The 27,945-nt window shown below is 39.3% G+C and overlaps 2 protein-coding genes across 2 annotated transcripts; one reads left to right on the plus strand and one right to left on the minus strand.

Annotated features, from left to right (window-relative positions):
* Positions 1 to 2,872: 2,872 nt before the first annotated feature.
* On the plus strand, positions 2,873 to 19,342 carry cnga2a (cyclic nucleotide gated channel subunit alpha 2a; the record flags this gene model as incomplete). Its single annotated transcript, XM_079892329.1, has 7 exons — positions 2,873 to 3,204; positions 6,138 to 6,245; positions 6,329 to 6,439; positions 16,877 to 17,053; positions 17,170 to 17,277; positions 17,674 to 17,780; positions 17,922 to 19,342. Exons 2-7 carry the CDS (start codon positions 6,139 to 6,141, stop codon positions 19,340 to 19,342), a joined length of 2,031 nt encoding a protein of 676 aa, XP_079748455.1. The 5' UTR covers positions 2,873 to 3,204; position 6,138.
* Positions 19,343 to 24,078: 4,736 nt separating this feature from the next.
* LOC307170973 (E3 ubiquitin-protein ligase TRIM35-like) lies at positions 24,079 to 27,940 on the minus strand. Its single transcript, XM_079892311.1, has 6 exons — positions 27,508 to 27,940; positions 26,942 to 27,037; positions 26,599 to 26,829; positions 26,459 to 26,481; positions 26,259 to 26,377; positions 24,079 to 25,892 (listed from the first exon to the last, which is right to left on the minus strand). Exons 1-6 carry the CDS (start codon positions 27,901 to 27,903, stop codon positions 25,282 to 25,284), a joined length of 1,476 nt encoding a protein of 491 aa, XP_079748437.1. The 5' UTR covers positions 27,904 to 27,940; the 3' UTR covers positions 24,079 to 25,281.
* Positions 27,941 to 27,945: the final 5 nt, after the last annotated feature.

Consider the following 27,945-nt stretch of genomic DNA (forward strand, 5'->3'; position numbering starts at 1 on the left):
TGAGCAAGACACCTAACCCTAGCTGCTCCCGACAAGCTGGATGGCGCCTTGCATGGCTGACACCGCCGTCGGTGTATGAATGAGTGAATGAATGAGTGAATGAATGAATGGGTGAATGTGAGGCAATATGTAAAGCGCTTTGGTGGCCATGGGTCTGTTGAAAGCGCTATATAAATGCAGTCCATTTACCATTTACCATAATGACCCAACTTGTACCCACATAGGAAGCCCATCTGGGTTTACCCAAGTGGGAACTACATGGTTGAACAAGGTAGGCTGCACATTTATTTACCCATTCTGAAACAATATACCGATTACCTACCTGTGCACTACCTAGGAACCATGTAGGTAGCCTATACTGTCAGGGTTTGGGTTGATGAAAGGAGTGAGGACTCAAATGCAGAGTAACAGACTTTAATTAATTATAAAAATAAAACAAAAACTCCCCCAAGGGTGGAAACAAGACAGGCAGCCAGACTTAACAAGAACTGGACTTGGCAGGAACAAGAAACATGAGGATACCTTAGACAATGGACCAGCACAGGACTGCAAACACAAGGAGAATATATAGGGAAGCAAACAAAAGAGGGTAACGAGGGAAGGCAGGTGGGGCAAATTAACCAAATAATCAGGTAACAAGATGGACGGGGTTAGACAATCGACAGGAGAGCACATGGCACAAAGCACATGACAAGCCATGTGCTCACACCAAACATGACGGCCAATGAAAACAATCACAAGCCATGTGCTCACACAAACCGAGACATGAACACACAGCTAATGAGACCTCACATAAGCTGTGTGTTCACACAAAACAAGACATGAAAGCACACGGCCGATGTAAACATGAACTACACTACACAAAGCACAACAAACACGCGGACAGAAGAGCGTACGCCCGAGCGAACTCGAAACCGCACGCTAACACAACAAGACAGAACGCACGAGAATGAGCAAATACACAACAGACGACAAACACACGGAGCATGAATGTCCGAATCCCGACACAAAACCAAAACAAAACTAGACCGAAGTGCCGGGATCCGAACACCACGCCCCGCTCACAAGACAATACACATGGACAGAAGATCGCACGGCTCGAGCACGCTCAAAACCGTGCACTCACACACAGACAAGACAATACAGGAGTGTCAGGGCTCTGTCACAAAACCGAGAATAAACTAGACAGAAGTGACAGAACCCTGACATATATGGGACTGATTGTGTTTGCCCATGTCAAACCTATTTGTTAAATCTAACTGGGCCCCATTAGTCACCCAACTTGTACCCACATAGGGACAACATGGTTGACCCAAATAGGCCCCAGATAAAATGCCCACCAATTTATCTAAAAAATAACCTATATGGGTCCCACATACACATGTTGGCTGGGAGGGCAGAGCTGGAGACCACCATGGTGGAGCCGGCAGAGATGGAGACCACGACGGGGCCGTTGGGGCTGGGCAGCTGGAACAGAGAGAGAGAGTCCAGAGAGATTGTTATGATTAATTGTTAATATTTGGGTCAGTTAATTGGATTAACTTGATGTAGCTAAATTAATATTACAATCAATTAATCAGTTCGTCCAACGAACTCTTTTGATTATTCATTTATTCTAAAGAAAAGCGTCTTTCATGGCCACCGAAAAATTATTATTTCTTAGCATGTACAGCGCTTAGAGCATGTAACAAGATCAAGATCATAAAATAGATATTTATTTATTAATAGAATTAGAAAATTAGAAAATTATTTCTGAAGAATCATGTGACTGAAGTAATAGTGCTGAAAATTCTGCTTTGAATCATTGTAAAAAATTCCATTTTAAAATGTATTTAAATAGAAAAAAGTTATTTTAATTTGTAATAATATTTCACAATATTACTGTTTTTGCTGTATAAATGCAGCAATGGTGAGCATAAGAGACTTCTTTCCAAACATAAAAATAAATCTTAAATATTCCTAAATATTCCTTTTGACTGGTAGTGTATATCTTCCTCTATTACTATATCTTGCCCTGGTGTCTTTCCTGGTGTCTACCATTTTCTTTTGGATAATTTCCTTAAAGTCCCCCTGTGGTGAAAATCCAGCTTTTAATGTTGTCTGTGTGTCTATGTGGTGTTTTTAATATGCTTTAAGACAAACCATGTGTAAATTCATAAGTCGACACCATTGCTGAGTATTTCCTCCTTAAAACTGCAGTGAACCAAAGACAGTCTCAAACACACGCTTTGAAATCGCTGGTGTTTCTGACGTCACAAACTGTGATCGTCAACGAGTGGATCTCTGAGCTGAGTGAGTGAGTGGAGGCGGGGCTCATTTGCATATTCATAGAATCTCATATACTAAATGAGGCAAGGGTGGAGAGTTACATTCAAGATATTTTAAGGCATAATTTTTTTTAAATATGTCATTTTGGTGATCAAAGATGTGTTTTAAGGGACAAAATTGTCTACGGGGGGACTTTAAGATGAGCCTTTAGACCAAATATTATATACATGTGTACAGACAAAGTATTTGAGTCTATATGTTTCTGTCATTATTTCTCTAGTGAAGGGAATCAATCAGACATCAGCACTAAAACCACTGATGACATGGTTGAGAAATACAGCAGCAAACAGTGCTTGTGTGTGTATTCAAGTGCTCGCCGGAGCAAAGGCTGAGCATCAAAAACACAATGCTGCAATCAGTGCACTTCAAACGCACAAGCATCTGCTGGAATAACAATCAGCCTCTCTGCTCTCACAAAACCACAGGACCACCTTTGAATCTCACAACTGCGCTGGGCATACAAACAGATCAGAGCTTAGAGAAACAGAGGACGGAGAAAAAGACATTGAGATTGATGTTGCTCCGCTGGGAGAGATGGAGTGGGATGTGAGGAGGCGGTGGAGAGGTGTGTGTGATGTCTGGAGAGCTGTATGGTAATGTGTCCCACGTCCCCCTCCCTGCCTCCAGACACTCAACTGCCCTCTCAGCCTCATTTCAATCACAACACAGCCCTTCACTTCAGATTTCTCTGGAACAAACGCAGCAGATCCATGAACCAGACAGATAAAACATCACTGCGCTGAAGTCAGAGGAAGACTCTTCAGAACTCAGGAGAGGAAGGATGTTTCAACACTTCAGATGCACATTCTTCAAAGTTATTAAGAATTAATTCAAAGCATCTCTTCAAAAACCTGAAACAGCCCAACATACAAGAAGGTGAGTGAATCAAAACAACACTTCTGTTCCTTAATCGTCAATGTACTGCTATATTGCATATTCTAAGTAATAGTAATAATTAATTTGTTTGAATAAGATGTGGAAATATTACCTTGTCAGATCTTGATGAGTTCCTGAAAAAGCTGTTGGTGTTTAGTGCTATTCACAGCAATGGCTTCAAGTGCAGTCATAATTTATATTTATTCTAAGGTCACTTAGTCATCTCATGATCACAGTGTTTTTAAAAGCTGCGAACAGCTCAACAGCTTTAACCATTTTCGATTCAGTTTCTAAATTGTGGTCAAAAGTGTACATATATGTTGCAAAATCTGCAAAATGTTCATTATGTTAACAAAAAAAAATAAAAGATGAATCTTAAAAGCATACAGTCACTGCTGGAAAGGGTTCAAATATGTGAAAGATGCTGGAAAACCAAATAATTTGTGGGACCTGGAGGATTTTTCTGAAGAACGGTGCTCAGTTTAACTGCTCGGCACAAACAAGGGATTCATTAACAACCATAAAAAAAACAAAAACAGTCGTGGATCATCTAGGGTGATACGTCCTACAGTAATGACACACAGTATTAAGATTCAAGGGGCATTTTAATGAATTCAACTATTATTTTGTCTTGTGAATTATATGCTAACATCTTATTTGTAAAATATCTTATTCAGGACGCTATAAAGTATTATTTTTCCACTATAAAGAACCTTTTGTGGAATAGGATGGTTTCATGGATGTTAAAGCTTCTTCATGGAATCATAGATTCCTGTATATTATTAAAACATTTCCCTTTCACAACATATTTTGTGCAACAACATTTCAACCTTGTTAAAATTAATAATGTTTTCGGGGTTGTTTGTTAACAATAGGGTGGTTGATAAATAGTCAGTGTAAAAATGTCCAAACTGCAAATGTCATCATATTACTCATCAGACAAAACTATCAGTAAGAAAAACAACATAACACAGCTGAATATATTATAATAGTGAGCTTGTTTTTTAAGGGCAAAGCATAAGTATTACACATACAGACCTAAATCTATCAAAAGTAATTCATTTCCAATAAATCAGTAACTGATGTGAATGAACCCAATCCATTTAACTGCCATGAATACTAAGAGCCTCCCCATAATTACATTGGATTTTCAGAGAGTCCTGCATAGTTGTCCATCTTGACCTTTGAACAGTGAACACCATACTTTACTGCTATAGCATTAAACACAGCCAGGCCTGTGCTGATCTTGTGTTACAAAAGGAATGTCACTTTAATATCTTCATTTAGTAAGTAAAATTTACAATTAACACAATCATGTCCTGTCATCAAGAAACCTTTGAAATGCTTATAGATCATTAAACGTTAATTTAAAGGTGCCCTAGAATTTGAAATTGAATTTATCTTGGCATAGTTAAATAACAAGAGTTCAGTACATGTACATGACATACAGTGAGTCTCAAACACCATTGTTTTCTCCTTCTTATTTAAATCTTGTTTTTGAAAAACACCCCTGAAAAATAGGCGAACCTCCACATAACACCGACTGTGACGCAACAGTCGGGATCATTAATATGTACGCCTCCAAAAATTTGCATATGCCAGCCCATGTTCAAGGCCAGGCGGAACTGCGCAGCCGAATCATCATCCGAATAATTTTTCCTCGAGAGACATCATGGCTTGCAAACGAGCGAAGCATGGCAGTTGCTCAGTGTTTGGAAGTACAAATGAACACAAAGATATTTGTTTAGTTCCTTCATCCGAGCCTCTGAAGAACCAGTGGGTTATGTGAATGTGAATGATGTGTATTTGTTCAAGTTCAGACAGATGATCTTTCTCTCAAAGTCGTTCAATACTGTTGATGCATCAGTAAATCAAGCCAGTGACTAAACAATCAACTTCACGTCGTTTCTCTTAGTAGGATGAAAATAATCGTTCTTAAACTGTGATTAATATACAGATAGCGATCAAAGAACAATCCCTTTCCAATCGCCCAAGCTGTCAATCACACAGCGCGAGTTTATCTGGACACTTGCCAAAACTCGTTATGAAATCAATGACGCTGTTACACTGCACAACGAAGCTCTTACTGTACGTACATCATGTTTGCATTGGTGAAATCATTAGTGAGAGTGCAGAAACTGCGTTGCAATGATAAGATCTTCATTCACGTGATCAACAGGCTTACACTGAAGTCTCACAGCAGCCAATCACAGCAGTGGGTGTTTACACTGAAGTCTCACAGCAGCCAATAACAGCAGTGGGCATTTACACTGAAGTCTCACAGCAGACACGCCCCTTCAAACAGAGTGTTCAAATCAGAGGCTAAAATCAGGCTAGGAAAAATGCCTTTTATTTCTAAATTATAACAAATTTTGATCTAAAAAATATACTAACATTATAAGGGCACCCCAGGAAACATTCTAAAATAATAAAATAATCCATGCAATGGCACCTTTAACTTTTGTATATCCCAATAATATTGACAAGCTATTTGTCAAGTTGCCTGATATTATTAAATATATTGCTGAAATTAACAAAATGAACACACCATTTAATGTCTCTTTTAAAATCATATAATAGTATAACCTTTACAGACTTCTTTAGTGTTATGGTATGAATAATGTTAAACTGCAAGCATAAGTAATCATACAGACGGGACAAACTCATACAACCTAACACCAGCTGAGAAGTATGTGCATGCGACAAAATTATTTGAGATATTTCTAACTTGTTTTCTTCAGTAATATGACAGTTTGTTCAATATAGTATTTTTGCATTGCAGTATTTCTATAGTATCATGTGTACAAATTATATTTTGTGTTATCAATGTGCAAATACACAGATGCTGCTTTGAATGAGACTCTAATAATATTAAACTGTTTATTAAATTGTTTGATTAGCTGTAGATTCAGTTCTACAAAACTCTTTTACAGAATGACCGGACAAGTGTTGGTGGAGAGCATGGATTTATCAGCCCACAGACTGTCTGTGAAGACTTCTGTTGAAGATGAGTCAGAGCGTGCCGATAGCACTATCAGCCGGTGAGATATTTTAGAACTCAACAATCAGCTGTTACGGTCTATCAGTCTGTATAAATCCCAGTTTGACTCTTTTGCTAATGCAGTGGTCAGTCCATATGTGATGACACTTCATCAGAATTACAGCGAATGGCCACCCTCGAACCACGTGGACTGAACTCACAGAACTCCTTCCGTGGCAGAGGGGCGCTGTCCAGGTGAGTCAAGTCAAGTCAAGTCAAGTCAAGTTTATTTATATAGCACTTTTCACAACATAGGTTGTATCAAAGCAGCTTCACAGTATTAAATTAAAACAATACATCAATGTTTGTTTCTAGTGGAACGTCCACGTTTGGTAATGCTGATCAATAGTATCGTTGATTGATTAATTAAATTAAATATCCCAAAATATCCCCAACTGAGCAAGCCAAAGGCAACAGTGGCAAGGAACCGAAAAACTCCATCAGGTTACCTAATGGAGAAAAAAAAAACCTTGGGAGAACCCGGGCTCAGTCGGGGGCCAGTTCTCCTCTGGCGTTTATGAACTAGAGGTCGGATTTAACTGTAAGATTAAAAGTATTATATGAATGCCTGGCTGAAGAGATGCGTCTTTAATCTAGTTTTAAACTGGGAGAGCGAGTCTGAGCAACGAACAGTATCAGGAAGGCTATTCCAGAGTTTTGGTGCTAAATGTGAAAATGCTCTCCCTCCTTTGGTGGATCTGGATATCCTAGGTATGACCAAAAGCCTCGAATTTAGTGATCTTAAAGAGCGCGATGGATTATAGGGCGATAGAAGATCGGTTAAATAGACTGGAGCTAAGCCGTTTAGGGCTTTATAAGTCAGTAGCAATACCTTGTAATTAATACAGAACTTTATAGGTAACCAATGTAGTGATGATAATATTGGTGTTATATGATCATATTTTCTTGATCTAGTTAGAACTCTAGCGGCGGCATTTTGGACTAACTGTATCTTGTTTATTGAGGATGCAGGCCAACCAGCTAATAAATCATTACAGTAATCTAGTCTCGAGGTCATGAATGCATGAACTAGCTTTTCTGCATCAGAAACAGATAGCATGTTACGTAGCTTAGCAATGTTTCTAAGGTGGAAAAAGGCTGTTATTGTAACATGAAATATGATTTTCAAAAGACAGGTTGCAGTCTAATATAACACCCAGGTCTTTTACTGTAGAGGATAAAGTAACAGGACATCCTACTATGTTAAAGTTGTATTGTGAGAGGTTTTGTGGGTGTTTTTTTGAACCGATGATTAGTACCTCTGTCTTGTCTGGATTTAATAAAAGAAAATTGCGCGTCATCCAATCTTTTATATCTTTAACACACTCTGTCAATTTGGATAATTTAGCGTTCTCATCCGGCCGTGATGAAATATAGATTTGAGTGTCATCAGCATAACAATGGAAACTAATTCCATGTTTCCTTATAATATTTCCAAGTGGCAGCATATATATTGAGAATAATAGAGGGCCTAACACAGATCCCTGCGGCACTCCATAGTTTACTGGAGTTATGATCGATTTTTCTCCATTTAAATAGACAAAATGGTAGCGGTCAGATAAATACGATCTAAACCAGCTTAATGCTTGTCCTTGAACACCAGTATAATTTTGTAGTTGATCTAAGAGTATTGTGTGATCTATAGTATCGAACGCAGCACTAAGATCAAGTAAAACTAGTATTGAGATACAGCCTTGGTCAGAAGCTAAGAGTAAATCATTTGTGATTTTAACGAGCGCAGTTTCAGTGCTATGATGCGGCCTGAATCCTGACTGAAACTTTTCATAGATGTCATTTTCATGCAAGAAAGAGCCCAGTTGGGCGGACACAACTTTTTCTAGTATTTTAGACATAAACGGTAGATTTGAAATGGGTCTATAATTTGCTAGATTATGTGGATCTAATTGTGGTTTCTTAATGAGAGGTTTTATAACTGCCAGTTTAAATGTTCTTGGAACATGACCTAAAGATAAAGATGAGTTAATAATATTGAGGAGAGGCTCTTCCACTACAGGTAACACTTCTTTCAGTAGTTTAGTTGGTATAGGATCTAATAAACATGTTGTTGTTTTAGATGAAGTGATAAGTTTATTTAACTCTTTTTGTTCTATAGTTGTAAAGCACTGTAATTGTTCTTGCAGGGTGATAATTGAGGCTGAATTATAAGGCATGATTGAGGATTGAACGTTTACAATTGTGGTTCTGATGTTTTCTATTTTCTCAGTGAAGAACTTCATGAAATCATTACTACTAAACTGTAACGGAATATTTTGTTCAGGTGACATCTGTTTATTTGTTAGTCTAGCCACGGTGTTAACCCTCATATGACCTTAGTTTCCTGTTTTACACTCAGTGCATTTGGGGTCTATATGACCCCAAAGATGCACAGAGCTTTTGTACAAGAAATATACATTTTAATAATACAAATTATATATAATTTTTTTCGTTTACTTCTCATCTATATTTTTATGCTGTGTTTTGGGGGATATGAAGTACTTTTTTACCTATTTACTGCAAAATTCCTCAACTACACCATTAGCATATGTATGAAATATCATTTTTTTATAAAAAAAACACATTTATGATGATCAAATTTAAATATGAATTGTTTCTGGATATTGATCTAGGTGTTAGATGCAGAATTCTGCCATCTGGTGGTTAGATGTTTTTTTGTAGATAATATAGTTTTAGCCACAAAGTGTAATTACCATGTACTTCCAGCAGAGGTCCCATAGAGATCCATTCATTTTTCTGGATGTGACTTATTGCTCTTATAACAGCTTTTTTTATGAATTATATATTTAAACATTTTAAAATACATTAAATAAGTATTTTGTCAAAGTTTAGAATTTTTTTTGTTGTTGTTTGAGGTTTTTTGAAGTGTCTTGTTATTGCAATAATGCTATATAAATTTGCAATAATGTCACACAAGTTGCCACTAAAAGAAACTACTTGATTGCAATTGCATATTATTTCAATAATCGAAATGTATAAAATGATTAACTTTAGAATAAGAAATTAATTTTTAAAAAGTAAAAAAACTAAATAAAACAGTAAAAAAAAAACAAAAAAAAAAAAAACAGCTGGGCGGATAGGAATAGGAGTGAAGAGTAAACACACTGTGTGTCTGTCTGTGTGTGTTTGTGTGCATGTGTGTGTGTGTAATCATGCTCATTCCACATTGTTTTTTTTTCTCTAGTACCAGGCCTTCATTTATGTGTGAGAATTTTCAGATTTATGCTGGAATTATTGATTTTATTTGTCAATTTCTATAAAAATGCTTTCTATTGGAGTCACACCTGTGTGTGTGTTTGTGTGCGCGAGCATGTGTGTGTGCAAGTGATCATGTTCGATTCACATTGCATTTGTGCTCGAGTACCAGGACTTCATTGTGGTACTGAAATTTTCAGATTTATTCTGGATTTATAGATTTTTTTTGACAAATGAAAAATAAAAAAAACATTTTTTTTCGATTTTCCCATTCATTTCAATGTGGGGTCATATTGACCCCAAAGGTCATGAGTGTGACTTTTTTTTTTACATGCGTTTAGAACAACCGAATCAAGCCCAGTTTTTTTGTGTGTGTATAGATAGATAATGTAGGAAAGTCACAAAATTTTATTCCACTGAGATGAAGGGAACCATTTTTTTTAATGAAAGAAAAGTCACTTGGGATCATATTGACCCCAAAGCACAAATTAGGGTTAAATAAGAACCTAGGATTGTTTTGGTTGTTTTCTATTAGTTTGTGGAGGTGCTCAGCCCTGGCCGCTTTTAGGGCCTTTTTATAACGTGACATACTGTCTTTCCATGCGATTCTAAAGACCTCTAAGTTTTTTTCCATTTACGCTCTAAATTACGGGTTTCTCTCTTTAGAACATGCGTAGTATTGTTGTACCATGGTGCTTTACTTTTCTCTCTGACCTTTTTTAATCTAATGGGTGCAACAATATCCAATGTTCCAGAGAGAATGGTGCTCATAGTGCTAGTTAATTCCTCAAGTTCATCTGTTTGTTTGGGTTCACTGAGCAGCTGAGACAGATCAGATAAGCAATTTGAAAAATTATCTATGGTGGATGGAAGGATTCCATGTGAGTGTCACAGACAGTTTCTTCAGTTCATTTCGGTTTATTCAAGTATGGCCTGCTTGGGAATTTGAATTTGAAATTGGATAAAGGTACACTTTGGCCCTCTAGCGGTTAAAAGACAAAACGTCATTCATTTTGCGGAATAACATTGTTTTGGTTGTGCTTTGGCTCTGTGTGACTGTGTGATAAATATGGTTATTTCTCATAACTAAAGAGAGAGATTATCCTACTGCTCACAAAACATTCACTACTAGGCTTAAGAGATATAAGCAGTTTAGACGATAAGGATCTCAAGCTGACTAACTGGAGACATTACTGTAGCTTTACCCATTAATAGACATAGTAATGAAAATAAATCCCAACACAATGCTACAACAACCATAATGAAATGATCTTCACAATATATAATGATTTACAATTAACTCTGTTAGAGAGCTACATATGACAATTTATCTGTTCAATAAAAAACTATTGAGTAATAAAAACACCATCATCTCCACATTGCTTTTACAACATTTCAAATCGTCTCGGTTGTGTATGCAACCCTCGTTCCCTGAAGGAGGGAACGGAGATGTAGTCGACCCGGCTCGAGAGGCCCGAAGGCGGTCTAAAGGCAGGGTCTGAGTGTGCAGTGCAACACTTACCTGTCTCCACAAGACAGCCAGGGATGCATGAGAAGGTGGATGACCGGGTCCTCGAACCACACCCAGCTGTCGTGCTGGCGAACAAGAGGGGGCTGAGGGGTGCAAGGCTTTACAGAGTTGCACACCACCAGACTTACCCTCTTGGGACCCAGGAACAGAGGAATTTGCTCTTTCTTTGAAATGTGGGTACCGCTTGCTTTGCCTTTTTTGGGAACCAGTGGTGGAAAAGACACACACACAAACAAAGACTCCACCTGGCCCTCATCCAGGGGGAGGGAGTGGATCGGTGACCAACTCCAAAAGCACCCTCCTCCATCCCTGAGCGGGCCGCTCAGGAATGCTTTCGCTGTCGCTCGCCACCTGGCTTGGCAGCGCCTAGAGCGGGCTGGGCGTCCCTACAGTGGCCGGCTCTAAGCTGAGGCTTGGCTGGAGGCTGCTGCGGAGGCCCAGCGGGAGCGGCGGCAGGGGAACACCCTTGGCGATGAGCAAGCTGAGGAACTGCCACCGGCGGTGGGGTAGAGGCAGCAGTGGGCCGCCGGGGCAGGATGTGCCAGATGGCCTCCGTCTGCGCTTGGGCGCATCTGCCGCATTGCCGACCAGGCCAACCTGGGAAATTGGGAAGACCAGGAACCGAACCTTGTCTGCATCCGCCATAACAACCAGGCTGAGCCAACGATGGCGCTCCTGGACTACTAATGTGGACATCGCCAAACCGATCGTGCATGCCACGACACTCGTGCCCCAGAGGACGAGGTCGGATGTGGTGTGGAGCTCACCTGTGAGCGCACGGTCTGGGCTACCCTTGTGCATGTCCATGAGTGCCCTGGCCTGATATACCTGTAGCAGCGCCATGGCACGCAAGAGGAGGTGGCTTGCCCACAGGCCTTGTAAGCTCTGCCCTTCAGAACGGGCGAGAACTCACAGGCTTTAGGTGGAGACGAGGGGCCCCATCCAAAAAGCAGCGGCCGCCGGACGCAGGTGCATCTTTGTCACGCCAGACCGCTCTATTTGAGGGACAGCCTCGCAACCCTTCACTGCTCCTCACTATGATCCTCTGATCATCCATCCCACACAGCGCCGTAGCGGGGCGTGGTAATGGGGACTCCACCATGCATGAAGGCGAGTCTCGATCTCAACACCGCCATAGTCATATCCTCGCAATGAGAAAAGAAACTATCCACAAAAGCTGCTTCAACGTGCTGTATATATATATATATATATATATATATATATATATATATATATATATATATATATATATATATATTCTACAAACACGTGATACAACTATTGTGACCGCCCATTTGGGGAGACAAGGAACAATCACATCCAGAAGCGCACGGGTGGAATGGCATCTTGAAAAAGACGCAAACACACCCGTGTTGCCCTTTCAGGAAATGGGACCCATCATCAGTGCCGAAACACACAGGGGACACAACAGTGAACTGAAACAGTGAAGCACTAATTTTTCTGCCCTCTAACCAGCCGTCAACAAACAAAATTTGATGCTGTTAAAACTGCAGTTGAGAGCTTAAAGCTCGCGATCACCACTGCACTCGCGCTGTAGAACCACCAGCAACTGGGAGAGTCTTCCTAGAAGAACACGACACACTCGCTCGTTGTATACAACAATACTCTTCAGAGACATCAAAAACAATCGGCTCCGAAGCAAAAAGTAACTAGTGGCAGACAAAAAGCACCTTGGAGAAACTCAACAGCAGTGCAAAATATGAAAAGACAATGCAGAAAAGCAGAGCGCATGTGGCAGAAGACAAAACTTGTAGTCCATTATAATATCTACAAAGACAGCCTTCATGCTTTCAATATGGAACTTGGCAAAGCTAGACAGACTTTCTTCTCAAATATTATAAACAGCAATTTAAACACACGCACTCTTTTTGCTACTGTAGAGAGACTGACAAACCCCCCAAGCCAGATTCCCAGTGAAATGCTCTCAGACAGCAAGTGCAGTGAGTTTGCTTCTTTCTTCTCTGAGAAAATCAATAATATCAGAAAGGTGATCAGCACATCCTTGAGTTGCGCTGGGGTCAGACAGATCAGACCACCTGAGAAAGTAGTTACTATGTCTGATTTCAGCGAAATTGATGGCAAAATTTTGGAAGAAACTGTACAGCACCTTAAAACATCAACATGCGCTCTTGACACACTTCCCACATCTTTTTTCAAAAGTGTGTTAAACAGTTTAGAAGCAGATCTTCTAGAAGTGGTAAATGCCTCACTTCTCTCTGGGAGTTTTCCAAACTCCCTGAAAACTGCAGTTGTCAAGCCCCTCCTGAAAAAGAGCAATCTGGATAAGACCATATTAAGCAACTATAGACCGATCTCAAATCTTCCTTTCATAGGCAAGATCATTGAAAAAGTTGTCCTCAATCAGCTGAACAAATTCTTATGCTCGAATGGATACTTTGACAATTTTCAATCTGGTTTCCGACCGCACCACAGCACAGAGACAGCGCTCATAAAGATAATAAACGATATTCGCTTAAATACTGATACAGGCAAATTACGTATTTCAATATGAATGCATTTTTATTATTAATATTAATAATAATAATAATAATATTATTAGTGTTTTTGTTGTTGTTATTAATAATTGCTCAAATACAAAGTATTTATTTAATTTCCGTGTGTGTGTGTGAGAGAGAGAGAGAGAGAGAGAGAGAGATTATGACTGGTGTTGTTTATTGAAAGTGTTTGTTGCCTTTTTGGACTTATTGCCCTCCACCTGCACTGTCTCCTTCTCTAATGGATCTACCCTTTTCGCCACCTTCTCTGGGCCAGCATCCTCTAACCTGGCCTTTTTAGGGGACTCTCCTCTCAGGGCGAATGAGAGGATGCTTAACTGCTTTTTACCTGACATCTTTGAAAGACAGATGCAATGATTAATGCATCCATGGCCAGGATATAATTATAAAATATGACATGATTTTAAAAGTGACCTATAACATTGACTATGCAATACAGTTTAATTTATTTAGAGCTAATAAAATTATTAAGCCTATTTGGAGAGAGAGAGATGTTTATAATGTGACAATACTGTATGTCAGTCGTGTGATAATGAAAATATGACTAGGCCTAAACTACTTGTTCTGAGCAGGTGTTGTCAGTGAACAGGCTGTAAAACTGTTGGCTAAGTTACAGACACTTATGAAAAACTGATGCTAATTATCTGGGAAACATTCTCTAACAGCAGTCAAGTTGTCACTGTTTGTGTCAAACAAGTTGTGAATTTGTTGTAACATTAAAACAGGAGATCATCATCATGACTTACTCTGTGCTCAAAGTGATGCTCGGAGCTCCAGTGGTTTCCTCTATGGGTGAACAAAACTTTGAACGAAGACGCTGTAGCAGAATCACGTTAACAATTCCAGGATGTGCTTTTTTTCATTGGTTGTTGCGTTAAATCTTACCCAGATACAGTAGTGCTATTTTCTGATTGGCTATTGTGTAGCCCCTTTATTTTTTTTGATTGGCTGATAAAGTGGCAGGCTCGGCTAGGGGAGATGCCCTTGATTCCTGGCTGCCGGTTCCATAGTGAGATCGGCGCGGCTAGAGAAATTTTGGGCGCTGCGGCATAAATAGTTTTTCTGCGTGAGAAATACAGTGTGTGGCAGGAGTGCGTGACAAAAGACCGAAATGAGTGACACTTGAGAGCCCTGCAAAATAAGTTTCTACAGGCTCCGAAGAACAAAGCTGAATGAGTGGAGCACGCAAGCCTCATTTTATACCCATATGTCTAGGGGAGTAGCTGGCCTAGAAATTCAACTCACCAATTCTCATGGGCCTTTTCTGAAATGTCAGAGATGCTCTGGGCTTCCAAGTCTGGCTCTTAGTGTTAGTCTCAACACAACATCAAAGAGACTGACAGATAGGGAATGGGTGATTTCCCGGTGGTTAGAAATTTAGCTGCCTGTCAACCTTTCTTGTTTACTGTGACAACCAACCTATGTCATTCCCACACCTTTTCTCTATTTACGAATATGTCTAGACATGTACGGGCAAGTGACGTATGGGTTGAACTATCCTTTTAATATTACTTAATTCAATTTATATTGATGATATTGATATGAGGATTTACCAAAGTTTTTAGAGTATTGTGAACAATAGAAAGAACATAAATGCATACATCAACCAAATTAAAAAAGGGTGAACTTTAAATCTGCACAGCTATCATATTCACTGAATCGAAAAAGAATAGATTAAGTTAATAGTGCTAAGAGAACCATATTATATACACTCACCTAAAGGATTATTAGGAACACCATACTAATACTGTGTTTGACCCCCTTTCGCCTTCAGAACTGCCTTAATTCTACGTGGCATTGATTCAACAAGGTGCTGAAAGCATTCTTTAGAAATGTTGGCCCATATTGATAGGATAGCATCTTGCCAAATTCTGACTCTACCATCTGAATGTCTCAACAGAAATCGAGATTTTTTCCCATGACTTTCCCATTCTGACATTCAGTTTGGAGTTCAGGAGATTGTCTTGACCAGGACCACACCCCTAAATGCATTGAAGCAACTGCCATGTGATTGGTTGATTAGATAATTGCATTAATGAGAAATTGAACAGGTGTTCCTAATAATCCTTTAGGTGAGTGTGTATATATATATATATATATATATATATATATATATATATATATTGTATAGGTACATTTAAGGATTTCAGGCACTATATTTCCAGCTTCCAGTTTTCAAATCAATATTTGTTCAGCGTCACAGGATCATAATTCATAATTATTAATGAGACACTAATTTCCCTAAGATTAAAGCTTCACATCCTTCTGTAAGGAGAAACTACAGCATATAGTAAAGTAGAATGTTTGAACCAAATTAATTAGGCAATTTCTCCCAGGACTCCCCAGAACCAAAGGACAGGGCACTCTTGTTGAGATCCTTTGGGAAGCTGCAGTACCTTTCAAAGTTCTCCATAAATTAAGCTAGGGAACATCTAGAAGGCTATTTAGTTTATTTCAATTTAGACTTGGATGGAAGGTGAACTCTTGAAATTAAATTCTGGGGCCTCATTTATAAACGTTGCGTACGCACAAAAGAAGGCGTACGCCGCTCTCTACGCAATAATTGGTATTTATAAAAAGCAAACTTGACGGGAAAATGGGCGGTCCTTAACGCAAGCTCTGACCCAGGCGTACGCACAAAAACGGGTGAAATGAGAAATGGCGACACCGTCGACAGATGGAAGAAACCCGTGAAAGTGTGTGAAACTGTAGAAACTGTAAAAGAAATGGCAATACTGCCTCTCATAAATAACATGAAGACATGAACAGCCGACACGAACACCCGTTTGATCGATCTGCAGTGTAAAACAAACAAAAGCAAACGAAGATTACAACAGAAATGAAAATTAACGCATATTTGCAAAATGAAAAGTGAAATATGTTCTGCAATAATATTGGCTTGTTATGCAATTCATCCTCATAACACATCTGTAGCTTGTCAGATGCAATCAAATGGATGGTAATAAAATGCTATGATGCCGTCACAAGGCGTAATGACGTGAGTGAAGTTACGTTTCTTGGTTTTCCTCTGTGTTTGCCATGATTTCGCAATCGATGAATATTAACTTGTGGGCGTTTCACGGACTATTTATGGGCAACTATGGGCGTGACATGAAGCCGCAAAAGCTGCGCTCCATTTAGAATTGATTGTGATTTATTAAGGGAAAACTGCGTAGGATGTGCGTGCGCACGGTTTTATAAATCCGAATATTTCTGTGCGTACGCACGTCCTATGTTTTATCCGTACGCCACTTCTGACGCAAATCCTACGCAAAGTTTTATAAATGAGGCCCCTGGTCAGTTTCTCACAATGCGTATTTCCTCATTGATTTATTATTTCTCTTTGTTTCCAAGGTTGGTGAGTATGGTAGTCACTCTTAGAGACTGGGCCCATAAGAGCCTTCAGGAAGAGGAGGAAAGGCCAGATTCTTTTTTAGAGCGCTTCCGAGGACCTGAACTTCAAGTTGCTCCCAGTCGGATAAGCATCAGTAGATCTGATGCTCATGATGGGAACAACAGTGCCAAAACCAAGTGAGTTTGTCCTGTCACACCATTATCACCATTCATACATAGCTGTATGAAATACCCATTGCCCTTTTTAACAAACATGCAACCACATAAAATTATGAAATGCATTTGATTATCAGGAAAAAGTCTGATGTTTTCATACTGGCACCTGCTGATGACCTGTACTACCGCTGGCTGTTTGTTATTGCCACAGCTGTATTGTACAACTGGTGCTTTGTGGTGGCTAGGTAAGACAAAAGATATGTTAATTTATCTACACACTAATCATTTTATTTGGAGTTTAAAGCTGATATATTGAACATCAATAGCATTTCTTAGCTAAGGTCCTAAAATACAGCAAATTATACAGTAAATTAATCTGAATACTGTAAGCGGAAGAAATAATAAACCTACTAAATTTTGCATGCTGAACACTGCATGTATATAGCCTGTGAGGAAATTATTTGTAGCAGCTGTTCGTCCATTAAATCCAAGCGGTATAATTAGACCTCATGAGCAAGAGTGTGTGATCTAGGCTCTCATTTTGATGATGATTCATGTAAATAAGTGTTGTTGTGCCATATGTGAAAGGGTTAGTCCTGACTCAAGCTGATGGTGTTTCATTATTCATATCCCAAACACAGAGCCTGCTTTGATGAGCTTCAAACCAGGAACTTCATTCTGTGGCTGGTTTTGGATTATCTCTCTGATGTCATTTATATACTGGACACCTGTGCGAGACTGAGAACAGGTCAGAATCTTTTAGCATCTATCATGTTTTTCAAAGAGTTGTTGTGACACTTTGCACTATTGATTAGATAGGTGCTTTGGTGCTAAAATTAAGTGTATATGAGCAATCATTAAGAATTGACAATGTGTATCTTCACTATAGGTTTCCTTGAGCAGGGTCTTCTGGTGAAGGACCTTACCAAGTTAAGAGAAAGCTACTTTCATACTTTTCAGTTCAAGCTAGACCTCCTATCCATACTGCCCACGGATCTAGCCTACATCGTCATTGGCATTCACGTACCAGAGCTGCGTTTCAATCGGCTGATGCGCTTCTCACGCCTGTTCGAGTTCTTCGACCGCACAGAGACCCGCACAAATTACCCCAACATTTTCCGCATTTGCATCTTGGTGCTCTATATCCTAGTCATCATTCACTGGAATGCCTGCATCTACTTTGCCATTTCCAAGTCTCTGGGCTTTGGATCCGACCAGTGGGTCTACCCAAACATTTCTGACCCTGAGTTTGGGACTCTCACGCGAGGATATGTCTACTGCCTCTACTGGTCAACCCTCACTTTGACGACCATTGGGGAAATGCCAGCTCCGGTGCGGGATGAGGAGTATCTTTTTGTTGTTTTTGATTTCCTTGTTGGCGTTCTCATTTTCGCCACCATTGTTGGTAATGTAGGAGCCATGATATCAAACATGAATGCCACACGGACCGAGTTCCAAGCTCACATCGACGCCATCAAACACTACATGCAGTTCAGAAAGGTCAGCAAAGAGCTAGAAGCTAGAGTCATCAAATGGTTTGACTACTTGTGGACCAACAAGAAAGCAATTGATGAGCAGGATGTCCTAAAGAATCTGCCAAACAAACTGCGGGCTGAGATTGCTATCAATGTGCACTTAGAAACATTGAAGAAGGTCCGTATCTTCCAGGACTGTGAGGCAGGGCTTTTAGTGGAACTGGTGCTCAAGCTGCGGCCACAGGTCTTCAGCCCTGGAGACTACATCTGCCGAAAGGGAGACATAGGAAAAGAGATGTACATCATTAAAGAGGGTCGCCTTGCTGTTGTGGCTGATGATGGGGTGACCCAGTATGCACACTTGACGGGCGGCAGCTGCTTTGGCGAGATTAGCATCCTCAACATCAAAGGGAGCAAAATGGGCAACCGTCGTACAGCTAACATCCGTAGCATTGGCTACTCTGACCTCTTTTGTTTGTCAAAGGATGACCTGATGGAGGCTGTAATGGAGTATCCGGATGCTAAGAAAGTTCTGGAAGAGAGGGGAAGACAGATTCTCCTGAAAGAGGGTCTGCTGGAGGAGTTGGAGGCCGGCGGAATGGGAGAAGAGCGGGTTGAGGAGAAAGTGGAGAGGTTGGAAGCTTCTCTTGAAATACTACAGACTCGGTTTGCTCGGTTACTGGCTGAATATACAGCTACTCAACAGCGGCTGAAGCAGAGACTTACAGCATTGGAGTGTAGGACACATCACTCTGGAAGCGGATTCCTTTCGGATGGCAATGAAAGCACTATTGATGGTGATGGTACACACAGTGAGGTCAACATCCAACTCTGAGCACTTGCTTTTAAGAGAGAACCTTGTACTAGTCTTAATGACTACTCAATAGCAATAATATATGAACACTTTACAACAATTATAGCTGTCAAAACAGTTAGTATACATGTGGAATTGTTTCATTTATATTTATAAATGTCATGGAACAGACCTTAGTTATATACAAAATAACATAATTTCCTTATGTTTTTGGCCATCCTGCCTGTACAGTACTTTGTTTGCTTATTGTGTGATGTTTTCCAAAATAAAAAAAATTCCCACAGAAAAAATTAACCGTACTTCTGACAAATACAATTAAACTTGTGTATACCCACATGAGATGAGGACTCCAGACATATTAGTCTTCTAGAAAAAAAATAATTTTTTTAAAAAATTTAAAAAAATAAAACAAAATTTATTCTACATGGAGCGGGACCCCTAGCCTGGATGCCAGCCGATCTTAGCCCCGCCCACAAAATTTTTAGGTTGGGAAGTTCAGTCTGGACTTGATCCGTTATTATGCCCGAACAAAAGCTGTACAACAAAGATGACTGCCGCTAGAGAATTGAGATTTCACGAGTTCACACTTACAAATAAGTCAGATAGAATAAATGCATTTTTGGCGTGCTGTCCGAGGAGAGGCTCCAGGCTCGGTATTCGGCCCAAACCCAAAGTACTCCCCTCGTATTCCTGGCTGTAGAAGAACAGGCCAAGAGTGAGTGGAGGGATGCTGAAAACTGTCAAGGAATGTTAGATGAGTTGACAGAGTGAATAAATATATGCTTCCTCTCATGCTGATAGGGTAGACGGTAATTGTTTGATGACAAGTTGATTGGATTGATTATTTGAACGTGCTCCTCCCGAACTATGTTTATAAAACATCATGTGAAGATTCCACCATCACGTCTGTTATAGAAGATATCGACAGCGCATTGATTTTAAAAGAGGAACAGAGAACCGTGATCAAGGCATTTGTTGTTCGGAAACATGAATGAAAAACATACGTCACTTTCTCCGTTGCTCTGATTGGTTGTAGGTCTATCCAATTGAGTGCAGAGGCATTTTCCTTCCTGGTTCGGTTGAAAAACACCCCATAATCACAGCCCAATGGAGCAGTATCAGACTCATATTCTGACTAGAATCTGAGTATGACAACGTCAGGCTACGGGACCCCCAGAGTTACAAATAATTGTGATTTTGGGGTGGTGACAGTTAAAACATATTTGTTAATATAGATTTATTCTGATTAACATTTCTTTCACAGTTGTGCCAGTGTTAGCTGCGTTACATACACTCTACCTTATGTTACAGATTTATGGTAATATCATGGAAATATTTACCTGATTTGTGAATGTCATTTTGTAATCTGAATTTGATGATAAAAAATAATGCACATGACCTGTCCTCGCAAGCTGCATGCAAAAACAAACACAGTCTCAGATTCTGAATTATTCTGTCAGGACCACTATCGTCAAATACGATTGACAGTTAGCAAACATTTTGGATTGGCGGTATGGTTCTGTTCTGCACGAGAACTCCCTGCGCGTCCATGCAGTCTAGCATGGATAAGAGCAGCAATAACCCCCCTTAGGGTAAACAGAACAGAACCAACATGAATGTGTTGCAGATATCATTAATTCAAGATTTTAAAGTACAACATAATTCAAGAATTTATTCTGATTCAAGGGGAATCTGAATGCCAAATCCTGATTGGACAGGAGGAGCTGGGGAGGGAGGAGGGTAATGAGCTCCTGAGAAACGCGATCGCTGCTGATAATACTGAAGGAGCTTATATATGAATACAGTGATAGGCGTCATACTCCTATAGATAGATGTGGATCAGCTGAGTATAGGACTCTAATGTGCTAACGACCTGCCAGAACTGACACTACGCTTAATTTTGAGCAGCTTCTTTTAATAATTCACTTTCAAACATGTTACTGGTTTTAATGAGTTTGACTAATCTTTCAGTAAAATAATTCAATATTGTGTTTGGGGGCAGGAATGTCCTGCAGTATTTTCTGTTGTTGCCATTCAGTTGTAAAAGTCATTGTCTTGATAATTAAATAGAAAGTGTGTTCACATTTTTTCACTTTAATCATTAATTGCAGGTCAAGTTAAGTATATTTGATTGTGCTTAAATGGAACTAGTGCAAGTAAACTCTAGGCACACTTTAAATATCTTGTATTTAAAGACAGATATTATACAGAAATCATACTATCCTTACTAATTCTGATATTAAAACATTTTAGGCTTAATATTAAAAAATGTGCATTGTGCAATAAAGAAGTACTCCAAATAAAGTTTATTTATAATATTTATACCAGTAAGTCTCAAGCAATATGTCAGTAAAAATGTTAATGGGTTTGTAGTATACGTAGAGTGAAATAAATGTATTTTAAATATATTTTGGTATAGGTTTTTCTCACCTGGGCTGCAGGGTTGGGAAATACTGTGTAACAGCATCCTCCCTTACACTACATGAGCCTGTCCAGCAGAGGGAGTTGGTAACACACACACACACACACACACACACACACACACACACTGTGTCCTAATTCAAAGGCTGTTTAAAAGTGTAATCCAGAAATTTCTCTCAAAAAATTAATTCTGGGGTAGGCCAGGCTGCGAATGAGCTGTTGTATCTGTTGTATCCTTTATTTCACGGGAAACGAAGGACGTGTTTGGAGGAGCCTTCACATTGGGACAGCCTTCGTCAACAGAGTACTTTATAGTCAACAGAATCTACTTTATAGTGAAGAGTTGACAACAACACTGTTAACACTTACATGATGTCCTTAAGTTCCTTATCAATTTGACTCAGGGAAGAAGCCTGACTTCGTCATACTCATATTCTAGTCAGAATGTGAGTCTGATACTGCTCCATAGAGATTTGATTATGGGGCGTGTCTCAACCGAACTAGGAAAAAAAAAAAACCTCTGCACTCAATTGGATAGACCTACAACCAATCAGAGCAACGGAGTAAATGACGCATGTTCTTCATTCATATCAGAGCCTGCCCACTCCCTATTAAGCCCTATTGTACCGAATTTTGGTTGTAGTACCACCACAGTTCCACTGGGGGCAATCGCCATGAGTGCAAAATGAATGAGAGTCAATGGGGCTAGACAGCTAAATTTGTCTCTTTCACCCGATTGCCGTTGAGAAATCTCAGATCTGATTGTAGATTTTGCAAGTTCAACATGGGTTTTAGGTCGAAAGTTGAATGAACAAGTACTTACGTCCTTTTGATTTCTTACAGGTTGAGTTGTTGTTGCCCATAACACGCTAGCATTCTGCTAATGAACGCTGATTGGTCAGTGAAGGACTGATTACGACCAGAGATCCCGCTTGATGGCATCGTGGCATCCAAAGCGGGACTACAAACAAACAAAACAAAAACAAGTCTAGCACGTGTATTTACCTGTGTCAGCTGTGTTGTCGATGCCTCGAGAGAAAAGAAAGTGCAGAGCGCGAACGCACCAAAGTGACTGAAGGATTGCCGTGAAGCAGTATCTCTGGTCGTACGATGTGTATGACGTCATTGACACTTTAAAATACTTTTTAAAGCAAATAAGTGACTCAAAAAAATCTAACACCCAGCAATGTGTAATTTATTTGCATATCCTTTCGAATACAACATTCAAATTACTAGACAAAAAATTATATCCTGAGAAAAGTGGATTTTTATTGGTATCGCGCCATAGACCTCCATTCATTCTGCACTCGTCCTGTGAGCGCCCTCATATGGAATCAGAGAGGAACTGCAACCAGTTCAGAAGCCGGAAGTGTACTGAGAGTGACACTTCTCGCCTTATTAGACATTCTCTGTTCATATTTTCAACCAACAAAATGTCGCGGGCGCGGCTCTCTGTTCCTCTTTTAAAATGAATGCGCTGTGGATATCTTCTATAACAGACGCGATGGCGGAATCTACACATGATGTTTCATAAACAAAGTTCGGGAGGAGCACGTACAAATAATCAATCCAAATCCAATATCAACTTGTCATCAAACAATACCATGTCTAACGTTACCGAGGAAGCATATTCACTCTGTCAACTTACCTAACACTCCTTGACAGTTTTTCAGCATCCCTCGGTCCCTCCACCACCCCGAATCCTCACTCTTGTCTTGTTCTCTCACAACCAGGAACACGGGGGGAGTATGGCTACCGAGCCCACAGCCCTCTCCTCGGACAGCACGTCATATACGCATTTATTCTATCTTACTTATTTGTGTGAACTCGTGACATCTCATATAGCCTACGCATTTATTCTGTCTGACTTATTTGTAAGTGTGAACTCGTGAAATCTCAATTCTCCAGCTGCACTCGTCTTTGTTGTAAACGAATTCAAATTAAGCGCTCTTTGGTGACGTGGGTGATTACGTAACCGCAGACCATCTGTCCATCATCGATTAAAGCCTGCCCTGGCAATTTGATTGGCTCGGCCTTCTAGGAGACGAGCATAATTACTCCTCAATGGATCGAGTCCAGACCGAACTTCCCGACCAAAAAATGTTGTGGGCGGGGTTCGGGCTGGCACCCAGGCTATCAGGGAAGAGGAAGAGTAGAGAAAATCATTTAACTTTGAACTTTTATTTCAGTAAAATTAAATTTACACAGGATTATTGTGACAAGTACATATATATAAAAAAAAAAATGGAATGAAATTATTTTTATTTTGAAAAAGCGCAGATCTTATTATAAACGATTCATCCATGTTCACGTTTTTTTTTTTTTTTTTTTTTTTTGGTAATATTTAATCCAATCATTTATTCTCCTTAAACTCTACAATCGACTGTAAGATCACATTCATTTTTGAGTGCAACATCCACATCTCAACATCTGATTCATTACCAACTGATGAACCTGCCCTACACTATTTCGTTTTTTATTATGTTACACTTGGATGTACGTCACAATATGTAAGAAAAGATTCACTATTTCCTTTTAATTGCGACTTTAGGTCAAATTACCTTTATTTATAAAGCGCTTTATACAATACAGATTGTTTCAAAGCAGCTTTACAGATAAACTAATGATCAATGATGGAAACAGAAATCAATTCTGCTGTAAAGCAGATCTAAAAAGACGACAGTGTCATTGTTCAGCTGAAGTCAGTTCAGTGTTGATTCAGTTCAGTTCAATAACTGTGTAACGATCATCAACTATGAAATGAGTTCATCTATGATCAGCTCTACAGAAGATAATAATGATGTTATTCACTTTGAGTTAGTTCAACGTTGATTCCATTCAGTTCAATAACAGTGTTGATGTTTTTGTTACTGTCACCAAATCCCAGCATGCACTGCAGTCTCTGGTGCTGAGAACGGGTCCTGTTACATCATCAGTGGACATTGTGCAGACCATGGTGTTCATGGTGTTATGACTTATATTTGTCACTGCAGATGTACTTAAAATAAATTGAAGTGCATTAGTTTGCATATAGTTCTCTATACATACATACATAAATACATCAATCATCTGTCAATCATTATGCATGAATATATAAACAGCTGCTTGCCTCACAGTGCATTCATATGTTTCAGATCTCGAGTTTATAGGATAATATACATATGAACATATGAGAATTTCAGTGGCAAGAAGATTACTAAAACTTTTTTCAGTACCAAGCTTTTCCCATTAAATGCCTGCAAAGCTCCACTGGGATTTCGCTGGGATTTGGGATTTATAGTACAGTAGAATTTTTCTTTATCAAATATTACATGCACAATTTTTTTTTCTTTTCTGGTAAATACACACAATTATTACACAATAATTTATCCAATTGGCTCTAATATGCAGATGCAGAAAACAGGAAAAAAGTGAGTATTTGCTTTAAAGACCAAACCTCAGAAAACGGCTTGTAAAAAATAAACTTAAAAAGACAAAAATATCCTTTAGGACACACAAGGGTTAAGTTGGCTCAAAATTGAACATTTAAGTGTGATTGATCAATGAGACCCTTTTATTACAGTGTTATTATTGAAGCATAATTTGCACAACTGAATTAGTCTAGAAGCAGAATCAGATTTAACTGCTGCAATAAACAGTTTAACTGGTAAGATCCTCAGAGGAGTTGTGCAGCGATTATATAAGCATGGAAAGACTGTGTCGTTGAAGGTGGATGTGAATGTGAGTAAATGTGTGTTAGTTACAGGATCAGAGAATGACACTGTTCCTCTGTCATAGTCCAGCTGAACTCTCACACGCTGAAGCTTCTGTTTAACAGTAAAGACAGTGACGGGTTGCTCTGGGGATTGTGAGCCGTATTCGCTGTCTATGTAATCCACACACCAGACATTAGACTCAAAGAAGTCCAGTCCCTTCCTTTGGTTTGATGCTGTGGTTATTCCAAGACTCCACTCTGTATTGTCTCCAACCTCCACATCCCAGCAGTGTGTTCCTGAGTTAAAGCCCTCAGATCCCAGGACACATGGATACCTGTCAATCCTCTCTGGATTATCAGGAAGTGTTTTATATACACGACTGTTCGACACACTGGTCAGATCAGCAGAGAGTGTGAGACGAGGATTTGCTGTGTTTGGATCCAGAGTCAACGGAGCTGCAAAGAGAATAACATCAGATTAGAGGATGAAATATGATGTATTAGAAATGTAAATTTAAAACACAAATAAAGACTTTGTTGAAAGAAATCATAAATCATAACAATGGTCTCTTACTGTCAGAATGGATTGAGGCTTCAGGTTTAATATCAGTATTCAATAAACACTATTGTATCCTAATAGATAAATATAGATCATGAGGAATAAACTTTTCATTATGAGTTCGCTGTATGATCTGATGATTTTCTGAAATACAGTTCAGATTCACTTAGAAATTATCACATATATTTCTATCAAATGTTGATGTTGTGTGTGTTTATATCTGAACTATCTTCTGCACTGGTGTCAAATCTGCTGAGACTCACTGTGTTGGACAGTTTCCAGCATCTTCTTCCAGACTCTGAACGGCAGGTTATCCAGATAACGCGACACATGAATCAAAGCTCCAGAACTCATCCGTGGATCCGGCTGTGAGATCTGGACTCTGAAGAACATTCAGGAGTCAGAACTGCAGTGAATTTGAGTTCAGATCCACTGAGAGAAGAGATACGAGCAGCTCACTCACCTTTCCATCGTGACTTTATAGTTCTGGAAAATATAGAGTTTGAAAACATTTTAATATCTTATCAAACACTCTCATTGTCAATGAGTCTCTCTATACAAGTTGTTTTCTGCACAGAGAATGAAGCCAGATTGATTTGTCACCTTTAGAAACGAGACGTCATTGTCTTTCATCATCTCCTCCATGTCTCTGATTGTGTGTGAAAGAGCTGAGATGTGTGTGTTCATCTCCTCCAGCTTCTCCTTCATCCTCTGCTTCTTCTGCTCCTCTTCCTCTCTCAGTGCAGTGATTGTAGCTTCTTCTTCGTCTCTGAGAAACTGATGAAGCTTCTCAAACTCTTCTTTAATCTGACGCTCTGTGTGCTCAGCTTGAGACTGAAATCAAATCACATTCATTTCAGTCAGCGCTGTATGAACACACACTCCACTAATGTCAATAATAAACTCTGTGTGTGAATGTTGAGTATTTAACTCTTTATATCCTCACCTTGATGTGTTCAATTGTTTCATCACACTTTTTCTTCATTTCTTCTCCATGTTTGAGCTTGTTTTGTAAGGACGTCAGTGCTGTATTAAATTCTTCCTACAGGTTAAGGTGGAAATCTGTGAAACTTATGCAGCTCTAAGAGGTTTAAACATTGTATGTTTGGATGTTTTTATAGTTATATTATTTATATGATGAATGGGTCATTCTCATGGAAGCATTTGTGTCTGAAAATTGCAGGACATATATTTTTAATTATATAATTTGGAAAGTATGAACGTCAATAAATCATGTTTCTACCAAACAAATGTGTTTTTTGCAATGGCCAATTCTTAATTATTATATCCATGCAGTTGTAAATTTGTGGTTGTGCAAATACAGAACATTTATATTTTTTCAAGAAGATTTAAACATCAGAGCGGTCGAAGATTAGAGCAGAATTTTATATCAGAGAGATATAAAGATTTAGTCTGAGTAAAATGGTTTATTGGTCTATTGTATACACAAATAATACTGTTTCTATGTTTAGCACTGTATTCAGCATATGAAATGAGAGACATTAGTCTTACCTTGTAAGATGAAAGCACTTCACTGATGCGTCTGAATGTGTGATTGGTGTGTTTCTCTGAGTCTCTGCACACGAAACACACAGGCTGTTTGTCCTCCTGACAGAAGAGTTTGAGTTTCCCACTGTGTAAACTGCAGATCTCCTCAGATCCTGATGAAAGTTTCTCAATTCCCTCCTTTATCAATGAATCACACAAGTTTTTTAACACAAGAATAACTGGAGGATGACCATTTGAGGATCTTCTCCTGCAGACAGGACACTCCTGAGTTTCCTTAGTTTTCCAGAACTGTTGTAGACACTCTTTACAAATACTGTGACTACAGGACAGAAGAACAGGAGTCTTGAAGATTTCACAGCAAACAGGACAAGAAAGCTCTTCCACAGATTTTGAATCCATTTCCTCGTCTTGAAAAAGATCCAATGATCTACAATTTACTTT

This window comes from Squalius cephalus (genome assembly GCF_949319135.1).
Source record: "Squalius cephalus genome assembly, chromosome: 14".
Taxonomy (NCBI): domain Eukaryota; kingdom Metazoa; phylum Chordata; class Actinopteri; order Cypriniformes; family Leuciscidae; genus Squalius; species Squalius cephalus.